The 24310-nt window shown below is 27.0% G+C and overlaps 1 protein-coding gene across 1 annotated transcript; it reads right to left on the bottom strand.

Moving 5' to 3' along the window:
* Positions 1 to 291: 291 nt before the first annotated feature.
* On the bottom strand, positions 292 to 14807 carry LOC135929097 (uncharacterized). The gene is made up of 14 exons (XM_065465602.1): positions 14621 to 14807; positions 14230 to 14381; positions 13997 to 14110; positions 12512 to 12570; positions 9006 to 9228; positions 6795 to 7092; positions 6621 to 6673; positions 6354 to 6405; positions 6093 to 6278; positions 5243 to 5862; positions 4874 to 4927; positions 4283 to 4393; positions 1524 to 1658; positions 292 to 1151 (listed from the first exon to the last, which is right to left on the bottom strand). Exons 1-14 carry the CDS (start codon positions 14755 to 14757, stop codon positions 421 to 423), a joined length of 2925 nt encoding a protein of 974 aa, XP_065321674.1. The 5' UTR covers positions 14758 to 14807; the 3' UTR covers positions 292 to 420.
* Positions 14808 to 24310: the final 9503 nt, after the last annotated feature.

The following is a 24310-nucleotide window of genomic DNA, read 5'->3' as shown; positions in this document are numbered from 1 at the left end:
ACTTCAAAAACACCTAAAGGTAATTGTCATTTTTAAAATTGTAATAGTATTTTTATTTTGCAAGAATGTTCATGCCAACAGTTTTAACGAGATAGAAAAGCATCTTAATAATTTTGGTATAGGGGAGACTACATCCAAAAAGACCAATTCAATTCAAGCTAAATTGATTAATAATATTGCACATGCCAATATTTCTCAGAACCTGGCTGATAAAGTAATTGTCGAATCGTTTATTCTAAAATTATATTCTAAATTTTCCCCCAAATAAAATAAAAAATAATAATTCATTTTATTATTATTTAAATCTGTACAGAGAAGCTAATTTACAAATAAATATAGTACAAAATACATTAAATAAATAGTTATGCATCGTAATTATCATTTTTTATCAAGTGTCAATTATAAAATTAAATCACATTATTATTTCCTTAACTTCCTTTTCTTAATTGAACCGTGGCCAGAGTCATTCGTTCTTTTCCTACGTTTGCTAGACGATTTCGATTTTTTGACCCTTTTATGTATGCTACGATTAACAGTCGTCGGCTCATCGTCACCGCTTAAAACTATAATTTCCCCCTCTTCCATCTCAATTTTTTTTAATGAATTTTGTGTTACGATGCCTTCTTCAATTTTTTTAATCTCGATTTGTTCGCATACCAAATTAACACAGTTACCCATTATAGTACTATTGCTATTATTATTATAAATATTGGACGAGGAGCTCTCATCTGCCTTGGGAGATTCATCCCGAACTTCTTCAAAAATGTCCATGGATTGTCGGGCTCTGATTTCAATCAAATCTCGCGCTTCTTCCGTGGTTTCCTTGATAAGAGGATCGAGCGAAATATTTGAATTATCATCTGTGTTAGGTGGTTTCTTAACGGCGGGGATGGTCATCTGCTTGTTTTTGAGCATTTTGACGAAAAGAGCCGCTTTTTTCTTGCGCTCAGCCCTGACACTAGTAGATACGTCAATAGAGGCGTGCATTTTGGAACTGTCTATATGGGGTCGAGCCATTATAGGAGCCCTCCGGGACTTGCTAGAATGGTGTTGGGAAGAGGTTTTGTAATGAGAGTGGGATAGTGAGTTAAGGATATGTTCTGGATCATTTTCGATTATCAACTCGATGTCGATAGAGGAGTCTGGGTTTTCTAATTGAATGATAAATTTGTGTTTTTTTATCACAAATTGTTATAATCAAGTTGATAAGAAGTTATTCATGCAATAATATTTAACAAAAATCACAATTCTAAAATATAGTCAACTGAAAAATGATATAAACTTTAAAAAAAGGGGGCATGTTAGTCAAATTACAAAAAAATCATAATATTTAAAGAGATCTATCGTCAATTCAATTATAGCTCCCGATGGTTAAAAATTTAAATTAAGTTCAAGGCGAATAAAGCAAGGATGCAGTTTCAAAAAGCATGTTCATTTAATCGAGTTACGACTATGAATACCGAATATAAAAGATCGAGATAATTATGGTTAATAAAAATTTTGAAGAATATTATTTTTCTTACTAATAGAAATGGTTGCATTGTTAGATTTCTTGATATCCTTGATATCTATGTAGTCTTCAATTGTTGGTACTCCATTTAATTTCAACGTTTCCCCATCCAAATCGTGGGCATCCTCCTTAATTTCTTCTGTTTTTGCTAAATAACAACATTTTACATATTATTTTTGATCAAATATAATGGCTAGTTAGCAATGTTAATTAATCGTAATCCCAAAAAAATAATAGCAAACTCTGCGGGAAAGACAAACAAATATTAATAGTATACAATTTTATTTATACCTAACAATTCAATCACAATTTATGTTAAATATCAAGTACTTTTCAAATCCTATGGGGTATATAAATAAGCCGTGACTAAAAACAGGAAATTATGTATTATATAATGAAAATAAAATTATTGGCCTAAAACTATTATAATTTTAAGCTTTTTTCTCTCAAAATGATGAAATAAAATGTTTTTATATCTAGGAAATATGAGTTTAATATTTACAAATTACTAACGTATCCTAATTCCTGATCTAGAATATGATGTTTAAAATTAACTGCATGAACCCACTTATTTTTTTTATTATTAAATAGAAACCTAGATGATTTTAAAAAAAATGATAATCATTTTTATTCAAAGCCACATCATATTCTATATTATAATAAGTGAGCCGGAATAAAAATATAGAAAAAAAAGTCAGATATTAACATATGCCTGAAAATTAAAAAATAGTAACAAATTATATTAATTAAAATTATTAAGAATTATATTTTTACTCTGGATATTATATATTAAAATTCAGATTTAACTTAATTTTATATACAAATTGTTTAAGAAAATTTCAGAATGTGCATATGGAAAAGATATATCCTTATTTTTGCCGAACAAAAAAAAATTTTTCCGTGAATTTTTAGATTTATGTCATTCTATATTATAAAATATATATTCATATGTTGTAAATTAAACCACTATTTTTGTTATATAAAAAAATATACAAATCAAATTTTTTAAAAATGCTCCATCTTGCAGTAATTTTTCTGTTACTTTATTTTCTTATTATAAAAATTGTTTAAATATTGAATTTTATACATTAATTAAAATATATATTTTTAAAAATAATATATATTATATCTATTAGAAAAATGTTAGATCTTACAATTTATATTTATATGCGATTTAAATATAAAAAAATTCATTAATACATGAAATATTTAATATAATAAAATAATTATAAACATAAACTTATTAAAATAAAGGTTGTTCCATTGCAAATGGTTGCCAAATGAAAGATGATTTTATAACATTATAAAATTGGGCGTAGAGCACTCTATGTTATAATGTAAGTTTATGTTTGCAATTCACTATAAGCATGTCAAAATAATACTAATAGCTTGTCAAAGTTAAACCATTCCAAATAGCGTTTAAGCTATTCATTTTTCTTAATCATTATCTCAATATTACTTATTGAAAAATTATTAACAACTTTGATGAGCTACTAGTAGATAGATTGACAGCCTGCTGTGGTGAACTATTGGTAGGATATAAGAATCATTACTTTTGTTTCCAAAGATTAGTTAAAAAAATTAAATATATTTAGAAATATTAATATTGAGATAATAATTAATAAAAATTATTGCTTTTCTGGTTCTTTTTCATGTTGGTTACAAATTATTATGATAAAAGGCAAATACAAATCATAATTTTTAAAAAATAGTAGTATTTAAAACACATTTAGGGAAACTCTGGTAGTAATAACACTAGAGGAGACATGATTAGAGGATAAGATTAAGTGAATCTTAAAAGAATCAACTAGAGGTCTGCAATAAGCGGATTTTAACCTTAACGTCCTCCCGCCCATTGTTCTAAAACATTTAACACGCCCCCCCCCCACATAATTTTCTTAAATCACCCACTTGCCCATTTATTTAAAAATTTTGTTTGACCAACTCGCCAAATGTTTTAAAATTATTTCATTGGCTAGGTCATTTTATTAATTTTAATGTATTTTTATTACTTATAAAAAATGATATAATCTGTAATGCTTATTTTGGCTTAAAAATATTTCAAATTCACTTGCCCATTGTTTTAAAAATATTTTTTAACCTGCCTGTTCTCTCGCCCAATGTTTAAAATGGGGAGGGGGGGGCAGGCTAAACGTCACCCATTGCATACCTCTAAGACGCAATAGAATTTGGAAGATAACAATATTTATTGGGTTAGATATAGATAGATATTAATGTTGGGGATTTCAGTGCCACTATCGGTTTAGAAAAAAAGGATCAAAACTTCAAAGGATAAATGCAGATATGAAAAGAAATAAAGACGGCAGTGTGGAAATGATGAGTTATTAAAGGAAAGATAAACGAGTGTCAGATTTACAAACTACAGGACATATAAAAATGGGTTGCAATAAGAAATTACTACTGTATGGAGAGGGGGTAATAATTACAAGGAATAATAAGACGACAAATGGGACAGGACATCTATCAATATAAATCCTACACAGATATGTGGTTATGTGGAGAGAGTCGGGGGCAAATGTTGATGGAGCATGGTAGAAGGATAAAAGAAACAAAGATCTAAGAGCATACTTTAATGCACATTTGATCCTCTTTAAGTCAATCAATCATTCCCTGCCAAAATCTCATTTAAAAATGCATATTAACAAAACTAAAACCCAACCTCAATTAGGTGATCATTTCACTATATTATATGTCAAAAAATTGTTTTCTGCTATATATTTCTTTAGAAAATATATATTTAAAAAAAAAAACGTGTAGATTCATCCTCTTCCGATGAAGGGGATTCATATAAAAGCATGGTCAGCTGTTTGAAAGGTAGAGATTGTTCGCCTTTTCTGGATCGAATACTAAAGCATATAGGATCTATAAAAATAATGATAATTTTAAATTAGTATATAATATAAAGTTCCGGGTTATAATATTTTCTACTTTTTGGCGCCTTTCAATTTCAGGCCCATGAAATTTTATCATTTAAATGTTTCCGTTTTTTTAACTTTCTAGTTCCTCGAGAAAAAAATAATTAAAAGTGGGTTATTGGGGTCTGAGTATAAAATAAATCAATGTCAATCATGGATTTTATAATTCACAAATCAATACTTACATAAATTACTATTTAGAATTTATAATCATTAATAAGTTTGAATAGAATGTAAAATTAAACAACAAAGTGAGAAACATTAGTATTTTTAAACCTTCATGGTTGAAATATTTTTTTTGATCTTCTTAAAAAGGGGTCTTGGATTTTATGATCTTCAAATATCTTTGACTCAAAATTTTTGGCAAATAAATCATCCAATTTCATTACATAAATTATAACAAGTAAAAGTGTAAATAATAAATTACCTGACGAATTGAGAATATCAACCTTTTTCAATTCTTCCCTTTCTTCCTCTTCTTCTAGAAATTAGAAAAAATTAATTTGATCAGCTAGTAGTTTTTATATAATTGGTTTTTTAAGTTCATTCAATATTACTTTATCAGCCAATGTTATAGCTCATAAAGATAATTAAAAAAACTTTTAATAACCTTGATAAATAGGTCTTTTAATAAAATGGCAAATAAATTCAAATATAAATTTTTTTCTCCACTTATAAAAATTGTTTTTAAAATAGTTTTCTAAAGTTTAAAGGTTGTTAATTATTAACCTTATGAAATAAAGAAAACGATCTTAAAAATTAATAGCTATCTTAAATATAATTTTACAAATCATACTTTTTCTTTGAACTTCTATTAAAACTGGTTTAAAATGCAGATGCCAACATAGTCTTTCCTTGTCCCTCAAGTCACTTTCTTCAAACTTGATTCCGGGAATATCAGTAATATTATCTGCTACATCAGCTCTAGGGTTTTCGGCCTCATCATTGATTTTTATCTCACTAATAATAACAGTGTCAATAAGGTTTTCTGGGATTTGGACTGAATTCTTAATCATTTGCTCATCATCGTTAACGTCTGTATCGTGAGAAATCTCTTTCAGATCACTATTAACATCCTGTCCATCTATTTCACCCAAATTTACTTTATTGTTAACATCATCGATCTTAGATTCTGAATGATCATGGGAATCTTCAGTATTGGGTTGAGGGAGACCCTGGTTTTCATCAATCACATTTTGTTCTGCAATTTGAGTGGTTTCAAGATTGTCGGCATTATAACCCTCGGATGGATGAGAAGGATTATCGATTATTGTATCAGTAGTCGGAATTGGTTGGAATTGTGATTGCAGTTGTTTCTGTTCAACATACGAGGATTTAATGGATTCAAAGAGACGCTTTATCTCAAAAACGTAATAAGGGAAATGAACGTGGGAAGGGTTAGTAAGGAAAGCGAATCTATATTGATATTTCAAAAAAAAAATGGGGGATATATTTTATAATAGGCTTGCAAAAAAATTTATTTAATGTATATTTGATCAAATGTATGGTGTTAATATTACCAAAAACAAATATTAATGGGTGATTAAATAAAATGTATATATAGTTTGTATTATGCATTAAATATTACTTTTTAAACCTAATTTCATATTAATTTATATTTATAAATGAATTGAGATTAATAAAACCGAAAATCCTGAGTTTTGGAGGCGATTTCTCTTTCGAACACCGCTCCGTTTCTCACGACGTATTCGACGAGTTTATTGATGACCATTTTAGTGTGAACTTGAATGAAGCATGGTCTAATCTCCAGGAATTGAGAATATGCCTCGTAAAAATTCAGTCTAATAGCATCGCGATCTTTCTTTTTGATTCTGATGATAAATGTGGATTTTTTTTTAAAAAAAAGAATATATCATTTTAAATATTTCTAAAATAAATTAAATTACTTTTTTTTGGGCTCTGACGTTTCGGTTTTAGCATTCAAATATATTACGAAATCTAAAAAAAAATAAAGATTTAGATAATCAAATTTGGTAGGAAATAAAAAAACTGATCTAAAAAAGTCAATAAGAAGGTGATCATATTCGGAGGTTTGATTTTGTGAAAGCTATTTTTATAACTCAAAATAAATTTTAAAAAAAATAAAATTTCGGCTAAAATAATCTATATTCGTATTATTTTTTTTCTTAAAAAAATAATTAGAGAAAACATACCTTCATCATTTGACAGATCTTCCTCTTCTCTCGAAGCCTCTTCGTCTTTAGACCTAATTTAAAATATAAAAAAACGGTAATTGGAACTAATTTATTCATGATGGTATTTGTAATTTTTTTCATTGGTCACGTTACATCCAATAAAAAAATAAATTCTAGTTATGTGCACTTTACTTAAAGAGTTGGTCTTGTTGCTTGATTTGTGACACGAGTTTAGAGTAAGGGTCATCTCCGGTTCTAGACGAGAGTATAATTTTATCCAAAAGCGACTTTTGAAATTTTTCGATTTCTAGTTGATCATTAGCGGAGACTATTTGGGATGGCATAACGCTTTTGGTGGAAGAAGTAGTTAAAGTAGCGGATTGACTATTTGTCTGGGAGAGGTTTGATTTAAACAAACTAGGGTGAAGATATCCCGTGTCGGAGTCGCTGTCAGAATCGGATGTATCAACTTTTTTACTCGGATGAAGGACTAATCAAAATAATATTACGTAATACAAGAGTTAAAAGCCTGAATCAGAACTTTAAGAACCGGAAATGCAAACCAACAGGAATCAAAACCTATTTTTAAAAAATTTTCTGTTAACGAATGTTTTAAACATTGCGTGATTCATTTTAGAAAAATTTAATTTATTATTTAATTTTTTTTTGATTACTTAAAACAGTTTGGAACCGTAAAGAACCGCATCCAGATTTAAAGATGGAGCTCACTTTATAAAATTTTGGGAACTATAATATAAAGAATGGAAAACACTTATTTTTTTTTGTCAGGTTCTAAATTGTGAATATAATACGTATTGTATTGGCGTTTTATTTTTAAATTTAAATAAGTCGAATAAAAATATCAGTCTTTAAAATGCATCGTTATCTAAACTTTCAACACCTCCAGGTGATCCTACTATAAAAATGTTCTTTGTAGAGCAAGATAAAATGAGATAAAAAGAGGCTGAAAATATTTTTATGTAAAAAAATTAGAAATGAGTGCTAATTTTTTGAAACACTGCATTCACATTTAGCATGAATTCGCTGAAGTATACAAAATAGGATATAAATAAGACAATTTTACATTCATTTTTGCATACTAATGCAGGGCCAAACCTGAAAATAGCGAATGAAAAAAATCAATAAGTTTTTTTTAAAAATGAAATGGTAACTAAGAGGAGAGCATCCAGCCGATGTTTAGTTGATTTGAGATTTTTAAAAAAGAAGTTTGATATAGCTCTCGAATAAAGATTGCAAGTGGAAAGTGTCGAACTAAAACTGGTTTAGTAGCAGAACTTAAGCTAAGAGGATCATTAAAATATTTGTTGGGTGACAAAAAAGATTAGCAAGCTAGTATAAATGGAACCAAGGATTTTACAATTAAAGTTATAATATGTTTATTTTTTGGAAATTGAGGGATACACTTTTCCCTAAACTTAACTTTTATTATTAACTAGGTTATGGTACAAGGATTCTCATGATTAATGGTCTTCGATACCTCATCGTGTGATTACGATAATGAATAATATTTATTCTGGCACATTATTGGTCAAGAAAATAATCAATTTAATATTTAATTAATGCTTTTATTCTATATCGGTCCAGACAACAACAAAAAAATTCGTATTTTCAGGGATCCAAACCAAATTTGAACCGAACCTTTAAACCGATCCCTAATTATATTCATAACCCGATGATATTCCCTGTTGATCTCTCTTATTAGATTATCAGTAACAATAAATATCCTCAATTCGACTTAATCAATCGTGGCCACCAAATATGTTCGAAAAGGATGCATGTCTGCCATTGTTTTAGAAGAAGAAATAAAACAATCAAAATAATACGGAGCGTTTATATCGCCGTCTGAGTATTATAATGTTCTATATCCACTCTATGCAAAATGCATATTTTCCCAATAAATCAATCCAGATTTATTATTCCAAATCACCAATAAAAATGTTAAAAGAGTAGTCCTTTATTTCCATTATTGTTGTTAATGAAGCAAAATGAATACATTTGAGCCGATTTTTAAAAACGGCTAACTCAATATTTTAGATAGATGTATATTGCTTATACCTCGAGATTTAGTTAGTAGATGTCCAAACCTTTGCACCAATTTATAAACAATATCTTTATACTTAAATAATATATTCCTGGATAAAATACTTAGTTAGAGCGATTTTCCATCGCCAATTATTGTGATATTTATAACCACTATAACATTCAGCTGACGGTATGTCGCAGGACATTAGCCCAGGCCATGGTTTATTCCTATTACATTTGATAATTTAAGTATATATATATATATATATATATATATATTTCCTCTAATTTATATTTTTTAAATAAGGAGCTTTTCTGATTCTATTTAAAGAAGATATATATTTAAATCAATTTATTTACCCTTTTTGGGGGGTGGTATAATTTTCTGAGGGGTGTATTTATTATCCTTGATCATTTTAATGACATGTTTATAATAAGGAAATAATTTGTGATCATAGTTCATGAACGAAAATTGAGGATTTCTAGCTTGTTTTGCTTTCATAACGATTTCCATCTGCGGACCTTGTTTGCTGACAAAGCTAGCGGTCATTTCAATTATATAATTTTCTTTTATTGTAGAGGGCTAAATTCAGTAATGAAAAGTAGTAAAAAAAAGTATTTTTTAATTAAATTTAGTTTTGATTGATAATTTGTATAAATTAATTATTATGCCCCCCCCCTCCCCCGAATGATAAGGTGAAGAAATCGAGCAGAATCGTGGGGTTACCCCGCTTTTTAAAACTGAAAATATCTCATTCAAATTATTAAATATTTATTATAATTAACCTTAGATGTTTTTAAATACCTACTAGGGCTAAGGCTATATACCAAAATGTTCAAGTGTTTAAGAAAATTGAGAATTTAGTAGTCATTATTAAAATAAATAAAAACTATTAAATATATATTTATAAAGTATACAGGATAGTTTTAATATTAATAAGAGATGATAACATTAAACCCGAAAAACATTTAAATGTTATGGAAACAATATTTCGCGAAGCTCAATTTTTTATTACCTTTTAAAATTATGTGCTAGAACACTTTGATATGGTGGTAGCCCAGTTAAGGTGAATTCATTGTTATCTAACTAAATTTTTGGTGATCATTATTTTCATGCCAGAATTACATATAGAGCCAATTCATAACCCCCGCCTCCCAATAAGTTAAAGAATGCACCGCGTATTTTTATTAAATATAAAACTGCCTAGAGACACTTTATCCCGAAGTCACTTTATCACTCAGTCATTAGATACTGCAACATTTTATCACCACTTTATCGAGTGATTTTATTCATTTATTTATCCTATTCAAAAAATTTGCATTTTATTCTAAATTTTTTATTTAAATTAAAAAAATATATATATAAAGTAAAATAAAATAGCAATATATAAACTGCTATGTAAGCGAAAATTAAAATATATGAAAAGCTAAAAAAATATTGAAAAGCTATAAGATCTAAATATATAAAAATATTATAGGGACATAGATCCGTGAATGGATATGCAATTGGATCTACATATATCAAGAGATATTCTCTGCCAGAGATAAAGATTTTCTTTTGGATTGCTGAAAATATAAGAATTACCCCCCACCCCCACCCCAAAGCTTTTAGGAAAAGTGATGCTTCCTAGAGTGTAAGTGGCAAAAGATAAAATTAGAAGTTTCGAGAGCCATGATTGATAAGATGTGTTGATTTAATATGACCAGCAGCCTTTTTCAGGAAGATACTGATGGATTTTGAACAGGAACTGATAATGCTATTTCCATCTAAAATAGAGCCTATAGAATAATATGATAAGTATAATGATGGCTTCAAATTGTATAGTTGTCTATCGGCCCTTGCATATGTCCTAGAGGATGATGTAATTCGTTGAAAGCCTTGGCCAAAATATTTGGAGAAATAAATGCACCTCTGAGCTTGTTTCATAGAAATCTTAGTAAAAAATATTTTTTTGTTATAAATTATTGGGCAAAGAAAAAATTTTGCAGCTACTCACTAAAATGTAAAATTGTGGAGCAAATACTATTATACGATAGATGGTGTCAAAATTCTGGCCATTTAAATCCCTATGGCAATGTTATCAGCCAACGTTTTAGAAATCTTTAAAGAGGGTCTTTAGGATATGCACTAGAGATCTGCAAATCCTGGGTCTATTTTAAAAAAATAATTTTCGGGCTATACTTAAAAAATTCGGTTTAGGCTTAAATTTTTAAATATATATCATCCAATTTTGTTTCTTGCAAGACAAGGCTACAATATTTTATATTTATACAATATTTTCTCGATTAAAAAAAATTAAATTTTTCTATATTTAAAATATATTAGGGCAGTGCGGACAAAGAATTTTTTTATTTCGGGTCAGCTTTTTGGTATAAATAAGTAAAAAATTCCGTCTGTGATAGGGTCGGCAGGATTGAAACATTGAGGTACGATGCAGATTACTAATATGCACAAACATAAGGCTCTATATCTTCGCGTAGTAATGGGGAAAACACTGTACTTTTCAGATATTAAACGAGTTCGTTGATGTGTTATAAATGATGGAATTTCGGATTTTTTCATATTTTTACAAGCGTTTGCACCTATTTCATGCAATTATATATTTAATTTATAATTTGTGATATATCGTGATTTCTTACTAATTAGAATATACATTAAATTGTCTTTTTGCTTATGTTATAAGATAAGATGATAATTAAGTAAAAGTCTGGCCCTTTTATATCCCCTAAATAACTACAAATCTCAATTATCCACCATCTCAATATAAAAATAGTCACTCCACACATCTGAAGATTATGCAAGATCCAGATCGATAGTTAAGGACACCATTGATGATATAACATATATTCAAAAGGCAGACATCATCTTGAAATTATTGCTCTAATAAAGATTCAATCAACGCTAGAACCTTTAGACAAAAAACGTCGAGATGGAATACCATGCACTGGGATGAAGAACTATCTTTAGCTTATGACTATACCTGTATCTCATTTGCTAAATATAATCAGTCACGGCCGCCAAAATGCCTCAAACATTCTTTCCTAGAAAATGCCATATTTTTACCTTTTCTCACTTCCCCTCTATGTAACTTAGGCAATGGAGCATCGCTTTTCCTAAAACCTTTAGGGGAAAAAACTCTTATATCTTCGGCAAACCCCAAGGAAAATTTATAGATAGCTGACCTCCAGCCTCGCATAAACGAAAGGATTATAATAAACCGATGACTATACGGTTAGTTGATTATCTCTATTCTCTTCTATCTGAACTAGTAAACAAAGTATCTGGCTATGAATACTTGGAAGCTATTCCATCCAAAAATATCTTGAGTTGACAAATCAGGAATTCAGCCTAACATTGGCCATTCACCAAAATTAACTGTCTCTAGAAGCACGTCAAGGTGCCAAAAACTTGTAAGCTAATCTGCTTCCACTGCTTTCAATGCATTTTTAGTACGGGACGTTCAATCAATCTGATGCTTAATTAATTTATAAGATCAAATTAAATTAAAAGAGAAATAGAAAATAAAAAATTAACAGTGCATTTTTTCTATCTTTTTTATCAGTCTAAAATATTTATGAGTTTATATCATAATGTAGACCCAATATTTTTCCTGATATTATGACATGAGTATTGGCCCAATTCCATAACCTAGCATTGATTTTTGAAAACAATCAAATTATACATTCTATTATGTTATTTTGCTAATCTTCACCTTAAATTCAAGGGCAATTTTTTTCTTGAAATAAAAATAAATTAAATTTATTATATATTGCAGTTATTTTTGTTATTTCTTATAAAAACTTGTTTATTAACTTATATATGATTAATTGATTTATTAAATTTAATAATCAAAATAGTTTATAACCATATCCATATTATGAGGTATTTGTAAATTTGTTGATGGAATATATTTTTCTTCGTCATCTAGAGTTCAAATAAATACATTATAGATAGTTATAAGAGAATATTTGATAAATAAATAAACAAACATCCAAGGCTTGATCAAACTATGTATTCACAAATTCACTCAACATTCAAAAATTTAAAATGCATCAGACAAATCAGAATCAGGAAATTGTATTTTATTATATTTATAATTTTTTATTGTAATTTTTAACTTTTTGCTACTATTCATATTTTGAATAATACTAAAATGAAAATTAAAGAATCAATTTTATAGTATTATTGGCTTAAATAACTTACTTTAAAATAATTATTAGTGTTGTTAAACGGCTTGTTTTGAGCCCATTTTTGATAAAAGGTTAACTTAATATTTCATCCAGAAAAATATTACGCAAGCCTGAAGATTTTGTTCATAGAAGGAACAAAGGTCTAGAAATATATTATCGAAATTTCGAGGCTTAGATAATATTTTTCTGCTAAAATATTGAGTAAGCCATTTTTAAAAATCGGCTCAAATCCAGACATTTAACAACACTAAAAAATGGCCTTAAAATGAGCCGTTTAACAATACTAATATTATATATAAAATTATCCATCCCCTTGAATTCTTATTAAGATTTGTGCAAAGCCCTATCAAAAATTATTTATTATGAATATAAATAAAATAATTATTCAATTGAAAAAATTTAAATCAAATACAAATAATAAATTTTTGATGAAAAATAAATATAAATTAGTTATAAATTTGAAATATTTTATTAATTTAAGAAATACATGTAACTATTGTAACTCAACCTTATATTAAGTCACACTAACCAAATATTTTATTTTCTTCTGACATTTGAAATATATTTTTTGATTGTGATAATGATTTTTGTTAAAAAATTATCTAAAATCAGTTTAAAGTATATATTCACAAATCATAGTATTATGAAATCAGAAGAAAGAAATAATAGGGTTCTTCTACATCTTGTGATAATCCATTTTTATAAGTTTAAATATGATTAGCAAAAATGGTATGATAATTCATTATTTATATTATGAATTTTATATTATTCAAATCTTAAAATGCAATATAATTAATGTTGTAAAATGGCTCAATTTTAAAAAGCCAATCCAATATTAAAACCACAAAAAAATTAAGCAGCTTTGAGATTTCATAAATAGATAATCACCATCTATAAGAAAAATATCCAGGCTTGCATAATATTTTTGGCTAAAATATTGGGTTAGCTATTTTTATAAATCGAGCCATTCAAAAATGAAATTTTTCTACAAATATTTCATTATTTAATTTAGTTTTCTGGAGGACTGTGTGTAATTTACCAAATTATAATATTTTCTATATCACACATACTGATATGCCTATTCTATTTTAATTTTTGATTAAGAACAAATTTGTAAAATGTACATAACCTCATATATACAATAATTAAAATGATAAAACCTTCTTCATTATTATTCGAAACTACCTTATTGCTACCATCTTCATATTTAAAATTTATTTGACTATATTTGGATTCATCTAAAGCAATTTCCTGGTGCAATCGTTTAAGTTCTTCTGTTTATTAAAAAATAATATTATATATTTTTATTAAGATATAAAAAAAATATGTTCAAAATTATTTTTCTTTAAATAAATGCTAGGCTTAGTGAACAAAATAACAAAAAAAAGCATACCTGTGTGATGTTCCTCTTCTTGAGATATATTTTTAAAAAGAGCTAAATATCTTTCTTCTTCACAAAGTTTTTCAATGTGTGCTTCTTCCCCATTATATTGCCAATCATTTTTAAAAACATTTATTTCAGGAAGATAACCTCTGCAATCATATCTGTTAATATATTAAAAATATATATTATAACATGGTATAATATAAATGATATTTTTATAATAATTATATTATAAAATGTAGCACCTGACTTTATATATTAACATTAATTATATTTTACCACTAATGAATTTATTTTTCCAGTCTGAGATTTAGCATAAGGAAGGTGTCCATCTGAATGGATTAGAGATATGATAATAAAATGCAAAATATTCTCATAACTATAAAACAATTAAACACACCTGTCAATAAGTATATTATTATCTCCCATCCAAGGTATTAGCTGATGTCCTTTATGAATATATAATGCTTTTTCATCGTCCCTATATATTTTAGAGGCATAACCAAACACCAACAATGGTTCATCGTTTTCTGCCATAAATATATGCGATATTCTACTTAATCATATAAATCTATCATGAAAATGTAACGCAACTCTGTTGATAGTCACGTGTCCTGTCAATTTTGCCCAATATGGCAATAATAATTTATCAATTGAATATCAAAAATAAATTTATAAATTTTCTTGGGTTTATAATTAGCTTTCAACCAACAAGTTTTATTTCCATTTTTTCAAGAAAAACGTTTATTTTATCTATATATTTAGAGATATTTTAATGTGCGCAAATTTCATTTTAATAAAATATCACAGTATTTTTTTCTCAAGAAAATTAAAACACAACTAAAAAAAACAACTATCTTTAATTAAAATCTTCTTGAGTTGCCACATAACTGGCTATTTTACTAATACCGTTGATTATTGCCTTTACAATCTCAGGGGGCTCAACTAAAAAATGTTCTATGAGGTGCTTCGCCCCCCCCCCCCCAATGCCCCAAATTTTTTATATTAATATATTATACTTTTTTAAATTTGTTAACTGAAAAGGTTGCAGAAATCAAAGGCAGAAAATAAATGTTATAGACGTATATTACGTAAATTTATTGATATTTAAATTAAAAAAATATAATGATCACATAATTCAAAATAGTTTCCTATATATATTGACAATTTAATTTAATGTAATTTATAATAAATTGATCTTTTTTTTAAAAGTTAAAAATAAAAAAATTGAACATTAGTTTATTAAGTAAATTGATTTATAAAATATAAAATTTAATATTAGTTTATAAACAAATTGATTTAAAATATAAAAGTTGTTTTTATAAAATTTAAAGTTTAATATTAGTTTATAAACAAATTGATTTAAAATATAAAAGTTGTTTTTAAAATTTAAAGTTTAATATTAGTTTATAAACAAATTGATTTAAAATATAAAAGTTGTTTTTAACAAAAAGAAAGAAACAATTCTTATTACATTTGAAATATTTTAAGTTACGCCATAAATGGCTTAAGGATGTAAAAAAAAACAATTTTTTAAAGTTAATACTGTTTAACATTAACTCTGACTGAACAATTATTCTGAATTTCATATTTGTTATTTATTATATTATGCATACAAAATAAACTGGCATATAAATAATTAAAACAATACAAGACATTTATAAAAATAATAATTTTTCTAATACAAAATTTATTTATTACAGTAAAAAATATTTTCGATTCCTGATATAAAAAAACTTGCTTCTAAAGAAATACAAATGAATGCCACAATTGACAATAGTTTTTAAAAACCACATATTGCAAAAATATAATTCTTAGCAACTTACATTGACAAAAGGTTATCAAACTAATATAACTCTCTGCTACCATTTTATACATTTATAGAATGGACTAATAAGGAAAAATTTATAGGCCTAAACCAAATCAACAATTCTTGAAGAAGAGAATATAAACAACAAATCCAAATCATAAAACTATATGGTGGTTAGAGCTTCCTTTTAGTTGACATGATGAAAGCTAGATAAGTAATCGGTGAGATATTAAATTTCCAAAAGATTATCTTCCATTTTAAATGTTATATAAACGACTACACATTGACCATTATTGTTTATCTAAAATATGCTATCATATGCTCTCAGCAGCTGTAGTAATAATCTTAAATTACATAGCAACACAAATAATAGATGCTAATTAATTTGCGTAATAGCCATGACACTCACGATGTAAACTAGTATTGGAATTTATTATGTTGGATAAATTGATAAAAAAAATACTCTAAAAATTTTTGGAAGAAATAATTGTGCAAATATATTGAAACCATGAGTTATTTACACAGCAAGGATGCTATATTAGAAATGAAATATTTTATAACTATAAAAAAAGGATCAGAATGATATGATAAAACAATTAAGATTTTATATATTGTCGCATCACCTCTAGTTGGTATATTATAAATTATTGTGGACGCTTTTGCTTGGAAATGGGTGATATAATATAATATCTTTGCTAAGGTAGCGATATCAGTTTCAATGAAATTAAGGATAGAACAATGAGCTGATCTTGTGCCATAGAGGATCTTATATATTTTAAATGATCTAAATTTTAAAGCTAAAACCCTAATTCAGATGGTGATAGAGATTTAGATAAAATGAAAGTTAGGAAGGGCTTATGCTAGGAAATTTATTTATTGCATGTGTGAGGGGCGTCGCTAGCCTTTACAATTTCAGGTGGCTCAACTAAAAAAAATAATTTTATTGGGGGCGTAGCCCCCAAACCCTTTAATATGCGGGCCTACGGTCTGCTATTGCCCAGCCTAGGCCGGGTTTTATATTAATATATTATACTTTTTTAAAATTTGCTAACTCTGAACAGATTCTGAATTTTATATTTTGTCATTATTATATTATGCATAAAAGATAAACTAGCATAAAAATGATTAAAACAATACAAGACATTTCTAAAAATTATTTTTTAATACAACATTTATTTATTACAATATAAAGTATTTTCGATTGCTGGTATAAAAAAAATGCGTCTAAAGAATTAAAGTGATAAAAAAGGTTAAGTTCTTACATATGCTTCAATTAATAATGGTTTCTAAAAACCACATAATATAATATAATTCTTAACAACTTACATTGACAAAAGGCCATGAAGCTAATATAACTCTCGGTTACCATTTTAGACAATATTTTATAGGAAAAATTTATATGCCTAACCAAATCAACAATTTTGAAGAAGAGAATATAAACAACCAATCCAAATCAAAAAACTATATAGTAGTTAGAGCTCATTTTAGATAACATGATGGAATAGATAAGTAATGGAGAGAATTATTGTGAGATATTAAATTTCTATAAGCTTCCATTTTTAATGATATATAAACGACTACACATTTGATCATTATTGCTTATCTAAAATATGTAATCATATGTTTTTAGCAGCTGTAATAATTATCTTAACTTATATAGCTACACAAATAATATATGCTGGTTAATTGGCAGTCATTGACGCACACGATGTTAACACATATCAGAATATATTATGTTAGATAAATTGTTAAGACAAAAACACTAGAAATCTTTAGAAGAAACTATGCAAATATATTAAAGCCATAAGTTATTTACACGGCAATGCCATATTAGAAATGAAACATTTTGTAAGCATAAAATAAGAACCAGAGTGATATGATGAAAACAATTAAAATTTTATATATTATTGACATACCATCTCAAGTTGGTATATTATATCTTAAAATAATAGCAGTTTGTAATAATATCTAAAATATACTCATATTAAAAATTTAACTCAAAACTGTTTTTCTTAGAAGAAAAAAATGATTTCCTAAAAACGCGTAAAAAAAGAGAAGAAAATATATCTAATTTTTTACATCTATTGTATGAATAATAAGATGTTTATTTGTAATAATATTTTTATTAAATAGATGGCGTTAAATAATTAATTGCATATTGTTGCTTATATTTATTATCAAAAGCATTTATTAGTAAAAACTGTCAAATATGTCTTTAAAAGTGGCATTTTACCTAATATTTTATAACCAATTATATATAATAGAGGATTATAAACTATATGTCTACTACTTATTTTTTTTTATAAAGAAATCTCTTATACTTTTTTGCACCTTAAAAATATTTTTAGGAAGAGGCATGGTAATTAAATTTAAAAATGAATAATAATAACATAAAAATTGCATTTGACAAGTTATTAAAATATTGGTCTACACCAAATTATACAAAAAGCCTATTTTTAAAGAAAAGACTACGGTTCTTAGAACACGATATAGACGACAAAGGAATACATCCGAATGCAGATACATTCCGGGACCTAAGACAAAAGAGGAATTGTCAACTTTTTTGGGGATGTCGAGCTGTTATCGTAAATTTCTATGTAATTTTGCGGACATAGCTGATCCCTTATACAAAATAGTTAATAAAGACAAGTGGTTAGGATAGCACACATCAAGTAAGCATGGATGACCTAAAAAACTGATAAGTACTCCGCCTACGTTAAATTTTTATAACCCGGATCAACCAGTAGGCATTGCAACTGATGCTTCAAATAAAGGTCTAGGCGCAGTCTTATTTCATATTGAGGGTGATGGTAAAGAGAAAATTGTTTTGGCGTCAAGAGCATTATTAAAATCAGAATTAAACTATACAAATATTGAAAGAGAAGCTTTATCTGTTATATACGTGTTAAAAAAGTTTAAAGAATATTTAATTGGTACGAGAATTATAATAATCACAGATCACAAGCCACCCATTTATATATTTACGAAGGGACTCAAGGATAATTCTTCAATATCAATGCGACTCCAAAAATGAAGTTTGGCTATGGGAGCTTATGACTTTGCGATAATTCATAAACGAAATGTAGTATCGGATTGTTGGTCAAGATAAACACAAATGAACACAGAAGAGATGGTACAAAAGATAGATTGTGAAAAAATGATGATAAATTTCGAGAGGTACCAATAAATTTTAAAAGAATAGTTACAAGTTACAGAAACTAGTATTGATATAGAATTAATGGAAGTAAATAACAATATAAAAAATCATTAATAGATAAAGAATAAAACATATAATAATATGGAAATGGAACTGAGATTAATTAAAGATTGTCTTTAAAGAATATAGGATCATAATACCGAAAAATATGAGAAAGGATATATTGCATGCATAAAGGGCATCTAGGTGCTGGGAAAACGAAATCATTAGCGAGAGATTATTTGTGGTGGCCTGGTTAATATGCAGAAATAGATTAGGAGGTTAAAAATTGTGATGCATGTAATAAATATGCAGCCTCATAATATACAAAACCCACGGGAAACAACAACAAAAATATTCGAAAGCGTGTCCATACACTTTGCGCAATTTGAAGATAGCAATTTTATTGTATGTATTGACGCATTTAGCAAATTCCCTATTATTAGAAGAATGAGACACATAACCACTGAGTCAACAATTAAAGAATGGATAAAAATAATTAGCTTAATAACTGTTAAATATGTCTGTAAAAGTGATACATGAAAAAATAGTCAGGGATAATGGTACTAACTTTACTAGTATCTTATTCAAGAAATTAAGCAAAGATCATGGAATTGAACACATACTCTACGCACCTCACTACCAACAGTTCAATGGTCAGTGTGAGCGAATGATAAGATCAATGAAAATGAGCATGAAAAGGAATATGGAAAGTAATAATAAAATAGACTTAGATATAGAAAAGTTCTGATTTTATTATCATCACACACCAAACGCAACAACCAACAAGATACAAAGCGAAGTGATGTTTTCCAGAACTATAAGAACCAGATGGGATTTAATTAGACCCAAATAAGATAAAGTGAATGAAATTAATCAAATAGAAATATCGTGATGGGTGACAAAGTTTGGTATAAAACTTTAAAGGAAAACATTTGGGACAAAGGTACGGTAACACGTAATGATGGAAATTTATCATATGAAATAGATCTGGAAACAAAATTATAAAAAGACATTTGGACCAGATTAAAAAAATGTCAACGAATATTATACCTCTTAATAATGGTACAATAGATTTGAAAACAAATGTTAATAATACAATACCTTATACTTTAAATTTTATAAGGGGAGGAAGTGATGATGAACCAGCACGGAATCAAAGTATACAGGTACAAGATCAGAGTCATAACAGTCAAAGACAAATCATAAATATAATATTGCCTAATAAATTTAAAAATTTCATAATGAATATAAAAAAAGATTAAAAGAAAGATATATAATATATAATAAAATATTCTTCCTTTTAATAAACTTTCAGTAGCTTATACTATATAAACAAGATTTTTTTTGTGGATTAAAACTAACGAAATATACTAGTGATGTCTAACGATAACTATATTAACAAAGGACAAACGAACAATAAATGATGAAGAAACCGGTGACAAACGATAAGATATTAGAAAGAAACTTTTTTAAAAAAAGTGTGAAATGTTAAGTAGTTGTAATTTATAATTCTCCTTTAAACTACTAGTTTTGTTTTGGTCACGACATTCAAAATTTAAATATTTTTCCTTTTTTTGAACAATTCTAATTAGATGAAATTTGATTTTATATTTCTTGAGTATAAGAATTAAATTGATTCGTAATATTTCGCAATTTTCAGAAGTTCTAATTTTCAGAATTCAACAGTCTTTTTTAAATTTTATTTGAAATTTTTTTGGTGGTATATTTTTAAATAAAACCTTAAGTTGTAGGATATCTATAAATATACACCTAAATGATTATAAATATGTAAACTTGTTTCTAATAATTTTTTTTTTAAAAAAAAAATAATATTTCAATTCTAAAATATGTTTATTTTTTAGTTAAATTATTACATTCAAGATATATTAAAAATATATCTTTAAAATTATATTAAATAAAATATATTTAAAAAAAAGGTGGAGGGGGATTAAAAATATTGTGTTGTCGGGCTTAAGGCCGAGAACGGAGATAAAGTTAAATCTACATATCTCAGAAATTCTTTGTCTGTGATATAAATTTTTTTTAGAATCTCCAGTTATTGTTGTTAACTATGAACTTTTTCAAAATACTAAAGTTCCCTAATGTGGTAACAACGGGTAGAAAAAGTACATTTTTTAATTGCGAATAGTATAATTTATATTTAAAATAGATCATTTGTATATTCATTTAAGTTGCTGATGTTTATTTATTTAATTTGCTAATATAGAAAGTATTTTCCTTTGAAATCCCTGACCCAAACAAATTTCTATAAGCCTTATTTAAAATAATAAATTGAGCCGTTAATTGTGAACAAATTGTGTCGTTCGTTCAAACTTTGTAATGATTATATTTAATTAATTCTTGACATGGATAAGACATTTTCAGCATGGGTTACACGCGTAGCCAGAAACAATAAACAATGCAAATTCGATGGCATTCAACGCATTATCGAGAAGGTAAAAGTTGCTTCGATTTCCAAAGATGTCAGGAAAGCGGTCAGGAGCTCTATGACGATAGATGATATTTATAATCTAGGTCTAGAGGAAGATATCACGGAGCCAAACGATCAAGGGAGTAGTGAAATTAGATGCCATACATTCGGCTGAATCATCTGGAACACAAGAAAAGATAAACTATATGGGCCGAGCTAAAAATAACCACGAGACCGTGAAGCCCAAGCAGGACTCCAATGCATTTCTTAAATCTCTTGTGAATTTTCACGAAATTTAATGCATATGATATGAATCTTGAATATTTCTATTTTATAACAACTACCGCAACTGGAGGATGAATGACTTTTTTTCTTTACCTTGTCTTTATTTTCAAATAGATTTGTAACCTTAATTGGCTTTGAAATTTTTTAGCGTCTAGTATTTTTCAATTAATTGGGACATCATTTTAAAATACAAGTTCTTTCGTTGGTTCTATATTAGTTATAAATGGTTTTCTTAGGCATGGGTTTCTGATATCTTCCGATATCTATCTATTGATTCATTCAAAACGAATAAGCATACTTTGTTCCGATTTATGTGATAAAAATAAATCCAATAATATAAATTTTGTTTTCATCAAACTTATCTGTCTTATACTTTATTGCCTAATTATAAGTCAGTTTCTGACACACTCACATGACTCACATGTGTAATCATATAAAAAAATAAAAACATTATAATAAAACTTTTATCGAAAATATATATATCAGATTTTTTAATAGTGAGAAAAGCAAGATTATATTTTTTTATTTTTATATCTTACTTGCTTTATACATCCTCTTTGATTTTCATAAAATATGACAAAATGCAATTAAATATGACGATTTTTGTTATTTACATATTACATATAATGTGCAATATAGCGTATAGATATAGTCAGCATTTTTTCTAAAATATGAAGTAATTAATATGATGATGGATATGGAGTATGATCATATACTGACAGCAATGGATTTATATAACCATGCAAGAAATAATATCTGGGAAAAATTATATATTTTCCAGCATAAGTGTGATTAAAACAGGTTTTGACTCCTCTGGAAGAAAATAAAATAAAAGTAAAAATTTATTCAAATTATTTGGGTCAATTAATATATGATATATTTTAAAATTATATATTATAAATTTTTGATTGAATTACATGTGATTATAGAAATTATTTCTCAAATAAAGTTAAAAATATGTTTAGAATTATTTTGCCATATAATTTTAAGAGAAAATTACCATGGTCCACTCAAGGACCTTTCATTTAGTTATAATTTTTAAATATTAATCATTATAATTATTCATTAAATTTAAATATGATAATATTTTGCTAAATTTTGATAAATTAAGATAGAGTACAAATATAAAACAATCAGGATACATGCAGATTAAAAAAATATTTGAAATGAATACTATTTTACATATCCATTTCGGTTTTGTACTTCAGTGTTTGGTATTAATAGGCTATTTAACACATTCATTTATATGTTATATTAAAGATCTATTATAATCTATATAATAAATTTTAAATTATTATTCTCACTGATATTTGAAAATAAGGCAAGTGCTTAATTCAAAAATATACCACTTTCCCGCTTTTTAAAAGCCCACATCACCTGGAGTAAGTGATGTATGGAGGTAAATACTTTTTTTAGTTCTAGGAGACTTATTTTGCTTATCTAATATAGATTTCATCATAGATAGGTTAAAAGAACTAACTGGAGATAATGGAACCTCAAAATATTCTAATGGACTTTGAGTATGCCGCTCAAAATGCTTTCAGTGCCTATGATAAAACGATGCTAACATATTGCGACACGGCTATGGGCCAAATAAAATGCAAATCAAAGAATATTATAGACATAGAGAGATAACAAATAGAGATCCGCAGTGAAAAAAATCTATAATCTATCATAAAAAATATTATTTTCATAATTATATAGATAAATTATTGCAGCTACTATATGACATTGTTAAATATTTAGTAATAAAATTATTATTCGTTTCTTGCTATCAGACTCTTTTACAATTTAAAGAACTTAGAAAAAAAATATGAGAAAATCCAAATTATTTAAAAAAAATATAAAATATCCAAAGACCTATTAAATAGTTGATCTAAAGACTTCTAATAAAATTTGTTGGGGGAAATTCCAAATAAAATAGTGTATACGCCTATGTTTGAGTTTACTACATATTTTTTTAAGAATATCTATTTAATTATATCTCCTAATAACAAAATTATAATCAATTAGATCTGCAAAGTTAGGCCCGGACCGTACCCGACTCCGGGCCGGGCTCGGGCCTAATTTTATTTAAAATAAACGGGTTCGGGCCGGGCCTAATATTTTAAAAAAATTTAGGGTTCGGACCGGGCTTAAAAAAATAGGCCCGATGCAGATCACTAATATATTTCTTTTAAATATTTAATAAATATTTTTAATCCATTATATTATCGAGGTAAAAAATTATATAATCATCTAAAGCATCTTTCTAAAAATATTCTTTACAACTATTAAAATGAAACACTGAAATTATACCCTAATGTGTGATAATTTATTTCCTTTTTCATTTAACTCTGCAGTGAACATTAACTTGTTTATACCC

Source organism: Gordionus sp. m RMFG-2023, chromosome 4, assembly GCF_954871325.1.
Source record: "Gordionus sp. m RMFG-2023 chromosome 4, tfGorSpeb1-WG-v2, whole genome shotgun sequence".
NCBI classification, from domain to species: Eukaryota; Metazoa; Nematomorpha; class Gordioida; order Chordodea; family Parachordodidae; genus Gordionus; species Gordionus sp. m RMFG-2023.
This window is presented reverse-complemented; position numbering and strand designations above follow the sequence as displayed.

What these genes read in the sequence shown, in the direction of transcription:
- LOC135929097 (XM_065465602.1), bottom strand. Translation starts at nt 14,757, where the DNA reads ATGGCAGAAAACGATGAACCATTGTTGGTGTTTGGTTATGCCTCTAAA. An exon ending in TATACCACCCCCCAAAAAGG is followed by an intron (nt 7,093 to 9,005) that starts GTAAATAAATTG and finishes TATTTTGATTAG; the next exon opens with TCCTTCATCCGAGTAAAAAA. An exon ending in ACGTCAGAGCCCAAAAAAAA is followed by an intron (nt 6,279 to 6,353) that starts GTAATTTAATTT and finishes ATTTATCATCAG; the next exon opens with AATCAAAAAGAAAGATCGCG.